General features: G+C 38.0%; 1 protein-coding gene across 17 annotated transcripts in view; it reads right to left on the bottom strand.

Annotated features, from left to right (window-relative positions):
* SYTL2 (synaptotagmin like 2) overlaps positions 1–17,190 on the bottom strand; it is a 120,021-nt gene that overhangs the window by 3,383 nt on the left and 99,448 nt on the right. For 12 of the 17 annotated variants that reach the window (XM_045578163.1, XM_036426770.2, XM_045578162.1 and 9 more), the window contains 7 exons: positions 14,875–14,969; positions 11,618–11,737; positions 9,891–10,060; positions 8,275–8,377; positions 5,908–6,078; positions 3,249–3,327; positions 1,232–1,331 (listed from right to left, as the gene is read on the bottom strand). In XM_045578163.1, the coding sequence (XP_045434119.1) occupies positions 1,232–1,331; positions 3,249–3,327; positions 5,908–6,078; positions 8,275–8,377; positions 9,891–10,060; positions 11,618–11,737; positions 14,875–14,969 (838 nt within the window). The remainder of the gene's footprint in view (positions 1–1,231; positions 1,332–3,248; positions 3,328–5,907; positions 6,079–8,274; positions 8,378–9,890; positions 10,061–11,617; positions 11,738–14,874; positions 14,970–17,190) is intronic. The other 5 variants (XM_045578164.1, XM_036426772.2, XM_036426771.2 and 2 more) reach the window with 1 other exon arrangement.

A 17,190-nucleotide genomic window follows, 5' to 3' on the forward strand; every position in this document is an offset into this window, starting at 1 on the left:
GATGAACTATTGCCATTTGCGACAACATGGATGGACCTTGAGTGTATCATACTAAGTAAAATAAGTCAGGTGGGCCTGGCTGGCATGGCTCAGTGGTTGAGCACAGACCTATGACCCAAGAAGTTTTGGTTTGATTCCCAGTCAGAGCACTTGCCCAGGCTGTGGCCTCAATCACCAGTGTGGGACATGCAGGAGGCAGCCAATCAATGATTCTTTCTTACTGATATTTCTGTCTCTCTCTCCCCCTTCATCTCTGAAGTCAATAAAAATATATTAAAAAAATAAGACAGGTGGGAAAGAACAAGAACAATACAATTTCACTCAGATGTGGGATATAAAACAGAAAGCAACATACAAACAAGCAAACAAAATCATAGTCACAGGCAATAGTATGGCTGTTATCAGAGGGGAAGGTGGGTGGGTGGGGGAGGATGAAGAGGATAAAGGAGGTCAAATATATGGCGACAGGAGAATAGACTTAGGGTAGGGAGCACACAATGCCTTATACAGATGATGTATTATAGAACTGCACACCTGAAACTTATATAATGTTATTAATATTAACCCAATAAATTTAGTTTAAAAAAGAACATCTAAAATTAAATAGCTACAACTGGATTTCTGGTAGAATCTACATAGATAAAATTAGTCAGAGGGAGTTAGGTTGGCACATTAATATCTATTTAGCTACTATTTAGATACCAGTACATGCCCAGGTTTTGGCCATTTATATGTGTAACAGAGAAAAAGGTTTGCCACTTAAGAACCAAAATTATCTTAGATTCTTATGAACTATTAGTACAGCTCTGCTTAGCAAATGCTTTTCCAGATATTTGCAGTCTGATGCCAAAGGCCTTTTTGAAAATGGGTCACAGAATAGGAGCCAAAGAGTGTGACATCCCACTGTTAGAAGTTGCATGAAGTCTTTAGTACTGAATGTTGTTCTCACCAGTAGATGTGCCTCCTAGAAGACAGTATATATCTGAGTATGTGGTCTCTGTTTCATGTTTACATATGTCCTCTTATCTTTCTGATTTTAAAACTATATGTAGCCTTGCGGGGCGGGGGGTTCCATGTCACAGATTCCCCTAGTTCATGGAGTCACTGTCTCAAGTTATTTCATTTAAACTATGGATGGTGAGTTTCAGCATTACAGATATAGAGAACTAACTCAACCAGCAAAGGCCAGGCTACTGTAGAACTGCGAAGGCAGACTTATCAATGTTGTTACCATTTTACAAAAGAATTCAGATGGCTGCCCCTTAGCATGGGTAGATCAAGGCATTCCTTCACCCAGATGTGTACTTCTCCAGTTGTAGGAAGCTTTTTACCTATGTTAGAAAAAAGAGAGAAAATAAAATGTTAGTGCTATCCCTCTCTTGGCAATACTGCATCTAAAGATGCCAATCTAAAAATGGACTAGCACATACCTTAGCTGTTGTAAATAATGCTGCTATGGACACAGGGGTGCATATATTTTTTCTGATTGGTGTTGCTGGATTCTTAGGAAATCAGAAAGAATATATGCATTCCCATGTTCGTAGCAACGTTATTTACAATAGCTAAGATCTGGAAATAGCCCAAGCGCCCATCAGTAGATGAATGCCTAAAAAAAGTTGAGGTACATTTATACAATGGAATATTATTCAGCTAAAAAAGAAGGTGTCTGACCCTCTGCGACAGCATGGATGATTATGCTAAGCGAAATGATCCAGAGAAAAGACCAATATCACATGACCTCACTTATATGTGGAATCTAATGAACAAAATAAACTGACAGACAAAATAGGTCCAGACACACGGATGCATGGAACAGAATGATAGATCTCAGAGGGAAAGGAGGTGGAGGGGATGGGAAGAGATTAACCAAAGAACATATATGCACAACCCATGGATATAAACAATAGTGTGGGGAAGGCCTGTAGTGGCATAGGCTCAGATAAGGGGGTCAAGGAAGGAAAAAATGGGGGATCTCTATAATACTGTCAATAATACATAAGTAAAAAATTAATAAAAATAAAAAATAATACTCGCTAGTATTTAATGATATGATCCTAATAGTTTAAATCTATACATTCCTTTTTTAAAAAAATATATATTTTATTGATTTTTTTTTTACAGAGAGGAAGAGAGAGGGATAGAGAGTTAGAAACATCAATGAGGGAGAGTCATCGATCGGTGCCTCTTGCATACCCTCCACCAGGGATGTGCCCGCAACCAAGGTACATGCCCTTGACCGGAATCAAACCTAGGACCTTTCAGTCTGCAGGCCGACCCTCTATCCACTAAGCCAAACCGGTCTCGGCTATACATTCCTTTTTTAAAAAAAATATTTTTATTGATTTCAGAGAGAAGAGAAGAGGAAGAGAAAGATAGAAACATCAATGATGAGAGAGAATCACTGATTGGCTGCCTCCTACACACCCACTACTAGGGATCGAGCCTGCAACATGGGCATGTGCCCTTGACTGGAATCGAACCTGGGACCCTTCAGTTCACAGGCGGAAGCCCTATCTACTGAGCCAAACCAGCCAGGGCTATCCATTCTTAATTATATATTTTATAGTCTGGCTGTACTGAGCTCAGACAGCTCTATGAAAATAATTTATATTTATTCCAAGTACAGAGTATTAGATCATTCTTGTCGGGTTTTGCTGGCTCCATAGGATCAGTTATAGATATCAAGCATCTGAGTAATCTATTTATACTTATATTCAAAATATCTCAGTGAAATGCACATACCTTTCAAACACTGATACCAATGTCAATTGGTACAGGCTGACATATTAAACATATTACTGTAAAGCGATAGAACAGGTACTACAATAGCTAAGAGAGAGTCATTTTTTTGTTTTGTTAAAAGAGTGTAGAAAGTTAAACATTTTCCCTAGCTGGCTTGGCTCAGTGGATAGAGTGCCCACCTGTGGACTGAAGGGTCTCAGGTATAGAGTTTCAGATATATATAAGATGAAAACATTCTGGAGATTTGCTTCACAACAATGTGAATCTACTTAACACTGCTAATGTCACACTAAAAAAAAAAAGGTTAATGTACATTTTATGTGTTTTTATCACAATAAAAAAATGAGAATTTACAACTGTGAGTTGACTTATTTGGTCTATACGATTACTAAGTTAATAAATCTATTTAAGGCTACCTCTTTGAAAATAGCACAGAACCCAAAGAAACCCTGGGAGCATGGGGGAGGAGGAAAGGGCATAAATCTGGACAGAAAATCATTACATACCAGGAATTGGCTCCGGGACGTACTGGAGAGCCAATTTCATTTTACCTCTGTTTTCTGCTTCAAGGGCAACTGGTGCTGTCTGAAAAAAGAAGGAGTGTCAGCAGATGTAAGACACAAACTATTTACTCTGGTTGTTGGTACTCTGTTACAGGACCTTATCTTCCCCATTTCTGGAACAATATATCACTCCTGAGTGCCTTGAATTAAAATTCCCCTCACCATCAGAGCTACACTATTCGCTTTACATCTGGGATCGTTCTACTGCGCATCTAGGAAAACTCTGTAGGGTACCCAGAACACGTTTCAAGGTCATTAGTCTCAGAGATAGTGGAGAAATCAGAATGGCTTTCTTGGAGATGTCTGAAGTGTTGTGGGATGCCTTGGTGTTTATGAAAACACATAGATTTGTTAATAATTCATCCAGTACATAAAACAACTCGTTTGTATTTTCTTTCTCTGAAGGAATAAGAAGAGTGTGGGAAGGTGAGGGCGCGAAGAAAGCGAAATATTACATTTTCAAAGTTGCATTAACCTATTTTCGACCAAATGAGTAGATGTCTGTAAGAATAACAAAGACTGGACAATAATTTTAATATATATATATATACATACATATATATATATATATATATATATATATATATATATATATTATTTTCAAGTATATGAGAAATGGTTTTACTTTCAAAATCTGGTCCTTTGGGGCCTTATTTCCAAAACATGGCTATTCATCAGAAACATAAGACAAGTTAGTTAAAAATGAATGCTTTTGACATCTTCTGAGAAATTCAGATCCAGCAAGTCTTGGGTAAGGCTAGAAATAAGTGCTTCATGTGATCTTAATGTAATATTTAGGAAGCATTTCTTAAAATAAACTTTTCTTTTGTGGATAGTAACTAATGATTTGTATAAATTGTTTATATGTATCAATTCCAGCTATGATGGACTAGTTGGGATTACATCAACCCTCATACTGAGAACAATAAAAAAATCAACTATAAAATCTACTTTAAGGTACTAAAGAATTAATAAGATAGGATTCAAATGGATAAGATATTAGAGCATGACATTTTTCTCTACTTTCCACTTTGAGGCATTAGCTGATTTTTAAGTTTGTAGTGCCAAACTGAGAGAATAAAAAGCCTAGCAGAAAGAGACTAAGAAGGGCTTTTAGAAGTCTCAAAGGGCTGGGAAGACAAAAATTGAAATCCATGGCCTGATAAGGAGGAATGGCCTCTGACAGTACTCTAGACCAGTGGTTCCCAAAATGTGGGCCCCAGGCCAGTATCATCATCAGCACCTGAAAACATGTTGAAAATGCATATTCCTGGGCACAGGTCTTACTGAATCAGAAACCTTGGGAATAGGGCCCAGAAATCTGTGGTTTAATAAGTTCTTCAGGTGAATTTGATACTAACTTTTGAGCTCTACTTTCCTAGGCTTACAGTTGGAACTTCCAAAGGGCCACAGCCTAAGAATATGGTAAAAACAAACAAACAAACAAAAAACAGATCAGACTACATGAAAACCAAAACCCCACCTTCTAGTCAGTTCATTCTCAGATTAGATTAAGGTGGTCTGTCCCTATTCTGTGTCAGAAGCAAAAGCAAACCTTCCCAAGTTATCCCTAGAATTCTTTTCATGCAATATCCAGCAGGCAATAACCAATGAAAAGGCATACAAGGACAAAGGACCAAGTGACCATAATAAAATAAAAATTTTGATAAGAGAGACTCACAAATGTTGAAAATATTGGAGTTTTCAGACACACACATCACATAACTCTAATTAATGTATTTATAAAGATAATGATAAGATGAAAAATTTTAGCAGAGAAGTGGCACTTATAAAAAAGAATAAAATGAGCCAAAACCGGTTTGGCTCAATGGATAGAGCGTCGGCTTGGGGACTGAAAGGTCCCGGGTTTGATTCCGGTCAGGGGCATGTGCATTGGTTGCGGGCATATCCCCAGTAGGAGGTGTGCAAGAGGCAGCTGATCGATGACTCTCTCTCTCATCGATGTTTCTAACTCTCTATCTCTCTCCCTTCCTCTCTATACAAAAATCAATAAAATATATTAAAAAAAGAATAAAATGAAAATAGAAGTCTGAAAGAATATAATTGAGAACTTGTAGATGGGTATCACAGATTAGACATAGCAGATAAGAAAATTATTGAACTATTAAGATAGGTTAGCAAGAAATAGCCAACCTGGTGAAACTGGCTTGGCTCAGTGGATAGAGTGTGGGCCTGGGACTGAAAGATCCCAACTTTGATTCTGGTCAGGGGCATGTACCTTGGTTGCAGGTACATCCCCAGTGGGGGAAGAGGGGTGTGTGTGCAGGAGGCAGCTGATTGATGTTTCTCTCTCATCGATGTTTCTAACTCTCTATCCTTCTCCCTTCCTCTCTGTAAAAAATATATATAATAAAAAAACTATGTATTTTTTTTTAAAAAATAGCCAACCTGTAGCATACATGGAGCAAAGGTGAAGAAATATAGAAAAGAAAATGAGAGACATATGAGGCAGAGTGGAGAGAGAAAATGATCCCAAATGATGGATAAGTATCCTGAATGAAAATTCAATTTTATAGGACCTTTCTCCTATATAACAAGCCTCAAAACAACCAACCAACCAATCAAAAAATGCTGAACTTACCTTTCGCTTCAGAGGGTACCACTTCAATTGTTTATTCTGTTTGCTGTCCCAGTCCCAAGTTTCCAAATCAAGTTCCACTTCCCCAAGAAAACTATTGCGTTTGAATGTATCCCGATGCCATACAGACAGGTTCAGCTTCTGTGTCTTTAAGATTTGCTTTTCGATTTTATACTGCAGTTCAAAAAAGGAAATTAAAGGGGTGAATGATATTACTTTATGCCAAAGTTATGACACAGAGATGAAGAGAAAAGTCATCTATGCAGGTCAGATTTTCTCATCTGGTCGGTTTCAAGTCTTAAGAATTTTGCAAAGTCATCTAATTCTAAGTGTCTTATTTCAAAGAGCTAAAATCCATCTTTCACAAAAGTTGATTTTCTTTGCCCCTTTGGAAAAAGCAAATCATGGCTCAAATATCATAGCTGGTAATAGCTCCTTAGAAACAAAAGCCAATTATTCAATTTTTTACTGGATGTTTTTATTTCTAACTAGGTATAACATAAATCAAACTCATTCTAAAAATGAAGTTTAATCGATGGTCTGTTTTTTCCTAAGGACAAGGTATATTTTAAAAATACTTTGTTTTTTCGAGCTCTTTTAGATTCTCAGCAAAACTGAGTGAAAAGTAGAGAGTTCCCATAATCCACCTATCTCTATATACACACTCCTCTCCCACTTGATATCCTACAAAGATAAGGAGTTTCTCAAGAAAAGATAGACTTGTTTTTTTCCTGCTTTCTATGGTCCAGTGAAAAATATTTAGCATTCTAAAACTTTTTCCATCTAAAATGACAGTCAATCCTTGATTATATATAATCATGAAAGGGATAATAGTACTTCTAATCTAAAAATAATCTCTGGCTTTATGATGTACTACTTGAATGCCCACTTGTTATTCTCAGAGTTTACTATTTAAATTATCTGGCTTTTCCTGAGTATAGGGCTGAAGTAGCTGACCTAGAAATAGCTAGGGGACTGAGGTATATCATAGTCAAACTGTAATTAAAAACTTGCTACAGAAAACTCACCGATGGATGACTGAGAATTAATTTAACTCTACTTTTCTCAGAGAATAACCAAATAGTTGGATAGAATTTTCAGAAGGAGGGTTTCTATTTGTAGTTTTACATTTTCTATTACTCATGACTAAGGTAGTATGATATAGTTTGCAAGGGTGGGGGGAGCGAGATATGGTATTTGAACCAGGTATACTTTCCATTCATATCCCCTTCCATCTATCCTTCCAATAAACATTTGAGCACCTTTTTCAGACACCGTACTAGGACTCAACATTTATTAAGTGTTTAATGTACTCATCTCATCCTGTATATAAAGTCTTTTAACATTCACAACTACTGTGGTAGGTAAGTAGGTAGGTACTATATTACTTCCCCTTTGCAGGCTCAGGCTAAGTCATTTACCCAAGGTCACAGTTTATAAACAACATAGAGTTGGTCCCTGCCCTCGAGGAACTTACAATTTACTGGGAAAGCAGACAAACCAGTAAAGTGCTGAGAGTTAATATAGCCTACTTTAAAACAAGAAAACAAGGCAGCAGACAGGAGGGGCCTGAGAAGAAAGGATAGCCGCTCATAGGAAGAGGCATTTAAGGCTGTGGGAGGTAGTTAGGGACAGAATGTGGGGAAGAATATTCCAGCCTAAGCAAACACAGAGTCCCAGCAGTATGAGAAAATGTAGTTCTTCCAAAAAACAGAAAGGACTCAGGGTATCCTGAACAAAGACTATGGCCGTGAGAAGATGAGGCGGGAGCTCAGCTGTGAAGGGACTGGTGTGCAGGGCAAGGATGGAGTTGACCCTAAGGGTAAAGGGAATCCTAAAAGCTCTTAAGCAGAGAAATACCACCGTCAGAACTATCGTTTTTAGGACATTTTGGTTGCTATGCTCAACTTCATCAGTTGCGTATCCTTGTGCAAGTTACTTTATTTCTCTAAGCTTCATTTGCTGCATCTTATGAGATACAGATAACAATACCCGCCTAGCAGGGTACATAGGGAGTGAATGAGATAATGTGTACAACATTCATAGCATATCATCTCAAAACGGTTTCTCAGAAAATGTTGATCCTTTCCTTCTCCTCTCTGGGCAACTGACTTCATTTGTAGAGATACTACTTAAGAAGATATGGTATGGGAGGGGGGGGCAATGTTAAAATATATACACAGATAATAATTTAATAAAAATATTTAAAAAAAAAGAAAGAAAAAGAAGAAGAAGAAGAAGAAGAAGAAGAAGAAGAAGAAGAAGAAGAAGAAGAAGAAGAAGAAGGAGAAGAAGAAGAAGAAGAAGAAATGGTTAGACAAACATATAGGTCACCATTTAGGATTTTCCCAATCTAGAGTTCATAGATACCCGCAGTATCTCGTTATACACAGGATTCAAAGTTTTCTTCACGACAAATGTTTTCTTCTTGCCCATTTTGCCCTTGTCTGGTAACAGGTAAGTCTTTACATATCTAAAAGGAGAAATGAACAGGCAAGAAGGTCAGAGAAAATGAGAGGTGATATTTCCACCTCTGCTTTTAAAAATGCATTGGAAATTGACAGAAATAAGTCTTTCATAACGAGAAAAGCCATACACAACAAATGTTCCACCAACACCTTTATGGAAAAGTTTAAAGCTATTTCAGTGGGATTGGTCATGAATTCCTTTCTTTTGGCCTTATGTCAGAGTGGGGAGGGGAGTACTCTAACAGTGCTTAATGCCACTGGCTTCCTTTCTATTAAGAAAGGCCGTGGTGCTTGCAGAATTATTATTATTTTGTAAATCTTCGCCCAAGGATATTTTCCCACTGTTTTTTTAGGGAGAGTAGAAGAGAGAGGGAAAGACAGAGAAAAACATCAATGTGAGAGAACCACATCAACTGGTTGGTTGCCTCCTGTACGAGCCCGGCCAGGGTACAGGCTGGGGAGGAGTCTGCAGCCAAGGTCGCCCTTGACCCAAATCAAACCCGGGACCCTTTTGGTCCACAGGCTGATGCTCTCTATCCCTTGAGCCAAACTGTCTAGAACATTGTAGAATTATTTTTAAAAGTTTTTGTGGTCCTGGCTGGTTTGGCTCTGTGGACAGAGCGTTGGCCTTGGGACTGGGGGGTCCCGGGTTCAATTCCGGTCAAGGGCATGTGCCTTGGTTTCAGGCATATCCCCAGTGGGTGGTGTGCAGGAGGTGGGTGATTGAGTTTCTAACTCTCTATCCCTCTCCCTTCCTCTCTGTAAAAAAAAAAAAAATCAATAAAATATATTTAAAAAAATTTTTGTGACTGATTTTTAAAATAAAATTAATCTTAGCATGCACATATTCAAGTTATGCTCAATGTAAAAAAAAAAGGATGTTGGGCTCAGTTGTTTTTGTAACAGAAGGAAAAAGGATTGGGATTATGCTAGCAAAATAATTAAGAATCAGACTTCTGCATAGAACTGAAATGCAATTAAATCTATGATCTCAAAGATGAATTGGTAATCCCTTCTACAGTGCTTCTGCAGAATATAATTTAAATATGGAAACTACCTCATTTGAGAATCTTAACTGATTCTGCACCACTGAACATTAGGAAGTGTGCCCCACATGTCCCTAATTTTGGAGGCAGTTTTGAGAGTGCCGTGGAAAGAGACCAAGGTTCAAGCCCTCATTCCTCATTTTGCCCCTGACTGTCTGAATTTACGTAGACAGGCTGCTTATCTTCTCTTGCCCTTGTTTCTTTATCGGTCAAAAGAAGGTCCTGGACAAGATGACCTCAAGAGTTCCTTCCAACCTGAAACATTTTGGGCTTCTCTGACATTTCTGCAATTTCACAAGTTTGGCCTGTGAACATACAACGTAAATAAGGCAGCATTCCCCATGCCACCCCTTCTCCTTTCAAACGCTGCTTTCCACAAAGTCATACACATCCCCTCACTTCCATTCCGTCCTTTCCTTCCTGATTTCTACAAGATTCCCTAGGAGAAGATAGGGATGCCAAGTGTACTTACGGGTCTGAACGTTGTTTTCTCATGTCTGCGGCGGCCAAGTCTTTACACTGGGCCACAAAGATATGCAGCTCCGTCAGTGAGTCCACGTACTCCACCGCGAACTGGATGCTTCCTTTCACCTCCAGATTGCCGAAGTCTCCACTGTACACGCTCATCACACTGCCGCTCACCTGAGAGCATCGGAAACACGCAGGGTTTGTCTCTACTGCGTGCTTGAACTCAGCGTGGGGATCATGGCTATCATTCTTGCTTGCCATTATTGCGCGAGTTTGCATATAAAAGCAGCTAATTTGATATGGCATAAAGACCCGCCAACACAGATAACCTGACGTGATATACACGACACAACTAGTGTTTTGTTTTTGTTTTTTTAAAAAATTGCCTCTCTGAGACATGGGGGAGAAGTGAAATGCTGCAGGCTCCTTTCGCAGCAGGGTGATTTTAGGGGAAGGGCTTTCCAGAGCTCCATTTTTAGGCATGCTCTGTATTTAAAATGTTTTTTTAAAAAAAGGGGATGTGAGAAACCCCAGGCACACAAATCACAGTGACACGTTGCTCTATCAAATTTCCAAGGCACTCAGAAGGAATTTTGCTGTTACCCATCCGCTGAATCCAGGAAAATGCTTACTGAGCCATATGCTTTTAGAGGTCAGGAAGGGTAGAAAATGGATGATTGATGAAGGGAGTTTAAAGCCTTCCAAGATCATGCATTAGATTGTTGTCAGCAGAAATTCAACTTAAATAGCTTCTAAAAAAAAGCAATCTGAGAAATGTGAGGCTAGTAAGTATTTAAGCACAGGTTTATTATTTGTTTAGCATGGCTGGCAAGATATGTGCATGTGCATGTATATGTATATCAGGGAAATATCTGGATTAGTGTGTGCAGATATATTTATACACACATATATATTTCTACACACATGCTACATGCATACAGAACTACCTCACTTTAGGAAAGAAGTTCTTTGTGAAACAACCACACTTAGGGAGCTTTGCTTTGAAAACCCTGTTCAGAATCCTTTTGTAAGGCAAAGAACCACCTCGCCCATTCTTTTATGTGAACCAATCAATACTTTCTCGCAGCAGTCTTGCTTAAACAAAGGGAGATACAGCTGAAACCGGTTTGGCTCAGTGGATAGAGCGTTGGCCTGTGGACTGAAGGGTCCCAGGTTTGATTCTGGTCAAGGGCACGTACATTGGTTGTAGGCACATCCCCGGTGGGAGATGTGCAGGAGGCAGCTGACCGATGTTTCTCTCTCATTGATGCTTCTAGCTTTCTATCCCTCTCCCTTCCTCTCTGTAAAAAATCAATAAAATATATTTTAAAAATAAAAAATGCAAACTGGCATAAAAAAAAAAAAAGGAGATACAATTCTGTATCTGCCAATGGTATGTAAAAGCGAATCTGATACAAGCAGACTTGATCATAGTTACCCATTTTGCACAGAAAAATGCAGGGGTTCATTTTGTTGGTAATCTAGGTTTATTTTTACAGTCCTTACCTTCAAAAAACCATATTGATTTATAATGGATAGGAACCTTTATGCTTAAAAAAAAGAAGAAAATTGAGAATTTAACTAGCCAGCAGTGAATGGTGGGTGAGGGAAAAAGCTCATGCCCTTGGAATCTGGGAAACACAACAGGAGGCCATTGTACAGTAGCAGGAGCGAGGCAGAGCGAGCTTGCAGAAGCAGCGAGATATTAACACGGAGCCTTTCTTTACATACAGAAGACAGGGACGTCATGCCAGAGGAGCTGCTAAGATTGGTTAGAGAGCTGGGGCTCTTCTTGTGTCTGCTGAGGTGGTAACTGCTTTCTGATGCTGTGTCTGTTTCTCTGTCATCACTCTACAAAACATCATATAATATATACACAGTTTAAATTCAGAACGAGTCCAGGTCAGAATCTCTGCTTAGATAAAGATAATTCCTTGGTATCACATGGATCTATGACATTGCTCAAGGTCCAGGGACTCTAGTGCTAATTGCCAGGGAGTGGGATTCAGGGTGGGGTGGGTGGGCTGCCTTGGACCTCACCTAAGGGGGAGAGCAGTGCTTAGCTACCAAAATAACAGTGATTTTTCACCTACAGGGGGCCCTGAGGTGCATCAGAAGACAGTACTACTGTGAGCAGCTTGCTGCTCTCTCAATATTACACACTTATGTTTCTTTAAGAACTGATACATATGAGAAGTTAACTTTACCCAGACAATAAAAGCTCTAAGTTCTATTGCCAAGACATAAAATGTCATGCTTAATTCCTCTCATTATTAACATAAACTGAACTTCCCTAAAAATCAAAGTAAACTAGGACAAATAAATGCTAGTCTTCTCTAGTTCAACAAAAAGTGAGTATGTCAAAAATTTGAAATCACCTCTCCTGTATTTCAATAGTGATATTGTGCTTATCTTTTTGCTGCTCTAGGGAAGTATATTAAATTATACATTCTACCCTCATTAAATTTTTAACACATTTAATGTGTGTGTGTGGGAATAACACACTTAATGTGTGTGGGGGAATAACAACATGATACTATATATATATATATATATATATATATATATATATATATATATATATATATATATATATATATATCTCCCCCAGGAAATATTTATTTGGGTCAAGAAAGAAAAGTGGCAATAAGAAACTTTTTTATATTTAGGTCTAAAGTGTATTAGATGGTAGTTTTTAAAAATTCATGATTCAGAATGACTCCTTTGGGGGTTAGAGTTTATGGGGCAGTTCAGTGGCTTCTGGGATTAGGACAGCACCTTTATGGAGTAGTTAGTTCATGCTGACAAATTCCAGGGCCATGCAATTATGTATCAAATAGTGCAGATTTAAGAAAAGAGTTAAATAAAAACAAATCTTATGACTTATATTGATTAGGGGGAAAAAACACCTCAAAGATCAAACAAAAATCCAAACCTTTTCCATGTCTCTGTTGTCACACTCCCCCCCCCCCCCCGCCCCTCCCACACACGCTTACAGTCAATTTCTCTCTATTACAGCATGTACAACATTTGATCTGGTATATCAGATCATTAGTGAATTATTGGAAGGATGGGACCCTATCTTGTTGACCTGGACCACGAATTTTCACATAGTTGGCACTCAACACATATCAAAGGGACTGTGGACCAAGGAGCAAGGCCTGATTTCATCTCTACTTCCTGTAACATTCCGTCCAACCCATGTCCTTTGAAAGGTAAAATGATGCAGCTTAACTTGGCATGTCCAATGCACACACTCAAATGATTTGGACTCTTTTGTGGAGCCAAGGGACAGGTTAAAACTAAAGAAAGAATAAAAACAAAACAAAAAAACAACAACCAGGAACTAGTCTTATTTGCCTCTCAAGTTATTATATGATTAACTCACATGACCAATCAAGACCAGGAACTCCATGAGGTGTCTACGGTTGGTTTCCAGCCAATGAATTAGGTTAAAAAAAAAAGAGTGGTTCTTCCCAAAGTTAAGTGTAATGTGGGCTCTGAAAAATATTCAAGGATGGACTGACTGCAGATACACCTCATCTAAGACCCAAGACTTGTGCCCACAAAGTGGGGAGGCGAGGTGTAATGTGCTGGTTAGTATGTGTTGTCCAGAGCTTTGCTCACGCTCTGTCTATGAATAAACTGCATGAGGATGATGCTTTATATTTCTCCATCAAAAATCAGACCCAGCCGGAACCAGTTTGGCTCAGTGGATAGGGTGTCAGCCTGCGGACTGAAAAGTCCTGGGTACGATTCCGGTCAAGGGCATGTACCTTGGTTGCAGGCACATCCCCAGTAGGGGGTGTGCAAGGGGCAGCTGATGGATGATTCTCTCTCATCGACGCTTCTAACTATCTATCCCTCTCTCTTCCTCTCTGTAAAAAATCAATAAAATATATTAAAAAAAAATCAGACCCAAACTGCTGATAGTAATAGCTAGCATGTATTGGGTACTTACTATGTGTCAGGCACTGTACTGTGAGCGTTCCTCACATTATATCAGGGACTTCTTACAACTTGATGAGGGAGGTACTAAGACACTACTAGACTCAGGGAAGTTAAGGAACTTGTCCATAATCACACAGCAAATTAGTAGCATAGCCAGGGCTGGAAATGTCTGACTCCAAACTTCCGACTCTAAATTACCTGGTTACAAGAACTTGAAGTCTTGATTAAGTCAAAGGACCCGAGTTACAGTTCTACTTTTCAGTAGCTGTTGGATTTTGAGAAAGTTACTTAACCTCTCTGAGTCTTCCTCTTCTTTTATAAAATGGAGAAAATAGTACCACATTTAGTTAGTGAGAGTTAGGTAATAGCATCAATATTAAATACCTGGCACGTAGTAGGTTCTCAATGAATAGTAGATAATAGAATAGTCATGTGTGTAGTTAACAGCATGAGAGTCAGATCTGGCTCCAGCCCTGGTTCAACCCCTTTCAAGCTGAATGAGGTTACTTCACCTCTTTTAGTCTGTTTTCCCATCTGAATATCTGGGGATAATGATATTGCCCTCCTTCTAGGGTTGTTAGATAAGATAATGTATATTAATAAGATAATGTATATAGATATCCTTAAAGATCACTATGTCATTTTCACTTTATTATTTTAACAAATGTTTTCAAGAGAGTCATGTAACCTAGACTAAGTTCTCACAAAGCAACTGTACTCTGAACTACAGAGGAGTTGTTAGTCCATGCTAACATATTTCTGCCTAGATTTCTTATTTTGTACCCACTCTGAAACAAAAGTCACATTCCCAAGTCTATGCAATTTGACTTCACTACCAAAAGGAGTTACTGTTTGAATCAAATGAGACATGTCTTGTTCCAGGATCCACAACACTACCTCTATTGATATGAAAGGCAAGGGTCAGTCCTGCTGACCTCCAGTCCCTGCCACAGCTGAATACACACACACACCAATCTTGGCAGAACAAATCCACTTATTTGGTCCCATTTTTCTGAAGGTACAAAAGATAAACTTGCCTCATCTTGGAGAAATGCTGGAACAGACTTGCTCATCCTTTTGAGTTTGTCGGGGTGGGAAAACTGATTGTCAGGCTGTGAAGGCACTGTGGAAACTAAACAGCAGCATTTCTGTTCAAAATTATCTTTACAATTGTCACACACACACAGGCATAGAAAACACACTTCTCTTCCATCAGTGAACAGAGATGTTTCTGTAAAAAGGTTAAAGGCACCATACTTCACATGCACAGGACCATACGGTGAGCAGCATGCAGTTTTCATAAGTTAATCAGATAGAAAAAAGAGCAAGAAGTTGAACCAAGTAGAAAATAAAAAGTAATTGAAAAAGGATTAGTTTTTCTTGAACCTGGAGCTGTATTTGAATTATATTAAAACATGCTATCAATGAGAATTGGTTTTAACTTATTTTTTTCACATCAGTTTTGAACCCCACAATCTATAATTTAGTGGTTCATCTCCTTGAGATATTTATATTTTTAACATGCTGCAGGCTAAAAAAAAAAACTATTTCATCAGACAGCAAGGATCTTTGTACACAACTCAGTCATAAACGTGTCCTCGACGTTGAGTGTCTAAGAGAAGGTTTGTTTGTTTGTTTTTTAGTGAGTGTGGGGAGTACCATGACAGACCATTAGATTTTCCAAACTAATTACTCTTTGAAAATAGAAATTATTTTTTAAATAACTTTTTACTTCCCAATTATAGTTGGTGTAAGTTTCAAGTATACAACCCAGTGAATAGACATTTATATAATTTTTGAAGTAATTACCCTAACAAATCTAGTATGCATCTGACAACATACATAGTTATTATATTATTCACTATTTTCCCTATGCAGTACTTTGTATCCCTGTGACTATTCTGTAACAACCAATTTGTACTTCTTAATCTCTTCACCTTTTCACCCAATCTCCCATTTCCCCTTCCCTCTGGCAACCATCAAAATATCCTCTATATCTAGTCTGTTTCTAATCTGCTCGTTTGTTTATTTTGTTTTTTTAGATCCCACATATTAGATACCTGTCAATTCAAAGAATTTTCAATAGGCCAACTTTGAATGATTCAAGTTAGGATATTCTAAGAATTTAATATAAAAATGTAGCATGCAGTTTCTTTCTGATATAGTAAACATGTGTGGAAGTCACAATAGGATGACAAATCCTATTCTTAATTTGTGTAACTCTAGTTAGAAAGCTATTTTTTCCTTTGTCTAAGAATCATAATGAAACTATTTTTGTGGTGAATTTAGAGTCTTTATATTTGAATGAGTTCACATTTTTCAAGAAACTTAGAATAGTAGGCCCTACACAAGTATTTGATAAACAAATAAATATTGTTTGAAAGAGATTCTTTAAGTTATCTTTACAATGTGATACAAATATATTGACTTTATCATTGAAAGCTAAACTAGGAAAGTGAATAAAAATCAACTTATAGTGCTATACATAACTCAAAAGGCTCAAATTCAGCTCTAAGCATTAGCTAAATTTATTTTTAGTTAACTGAAACCTAATTGAAGGAAAATGAAAACGAAACTACACATATTAAATATTTGCTTATTTACATACTAGTTCTCACCTGGCCTTAGGCTTACAAATGTATCAAAAAACATTGTGGTATATCACAAGATGATAACCGCTTTAATCACTTCCCATTAAGCACAATGTGCATGTGTGTGTATTTGGTGACTATCACACAAGCAATGTAAGATTAGGTTCCAGGAGGGCATAGGAGAGCCCAAAGATATGCAAAACCTTTTTTTCACAACACTGCTCCCTATTATTTTCAAGGTATATATCCACCACTCAAACATAGTCACTTACATGTATTGGTCTTTAGTTATTTATATTTTGATCATGTATTTCATTGTTTCCAGGAAATCACTTAAAATTCTTTTTAAGTTATTCAACGAAAGTTGACATTCAATATTATATTATTTCTAGGTATACAGATCATATATTTCATTTTGTCTTGTGTGATAAGAATACATTCTTCACTAGGAAAAAAATTGGAAAATATCATAAAAAAGAGAGAATTGGCCTGGCTGGTGTTGCTCAGTGGTTGAGTGTTGAGCTATGAACCAGGAGGTCACAGTTCAATTCCTGGTCATGGCACATGCCCATGTTTCAGGCTCAATCCCCAGTGTGGGGTGTGCAGGAGGCAGCCAGTTAATCATTCTCTCTCATCATTGATGTTTCTATCTCTCTCCCCCTCTCCCTTCCTCTCTGATATCAATAAAAATATTTTTAAAATAATTTTTTTAAATAGAGAGAGACTTGATCCAGAATTTACCCCATGAGTTGCCTATTTGCC

The sequence above is a fragment of the Pipistrellus kuhlii genome, unplaced genomic scaffold (genome assembly GCF_014108245.1).
Source record: "Pipistrellus kuhlii isolate mPipKuh1 unplaced genomic scaffold, mPipKuh1.p scaffold_m20_p_9, whole genome shotgun sequence".
Lineage (NCBI taxonomy): Eukaryota > Metazoa > Chordata > Mammalia > Chiroptera > Vespertilionidae > Pipistrellus > Pipistrellus kuhlii.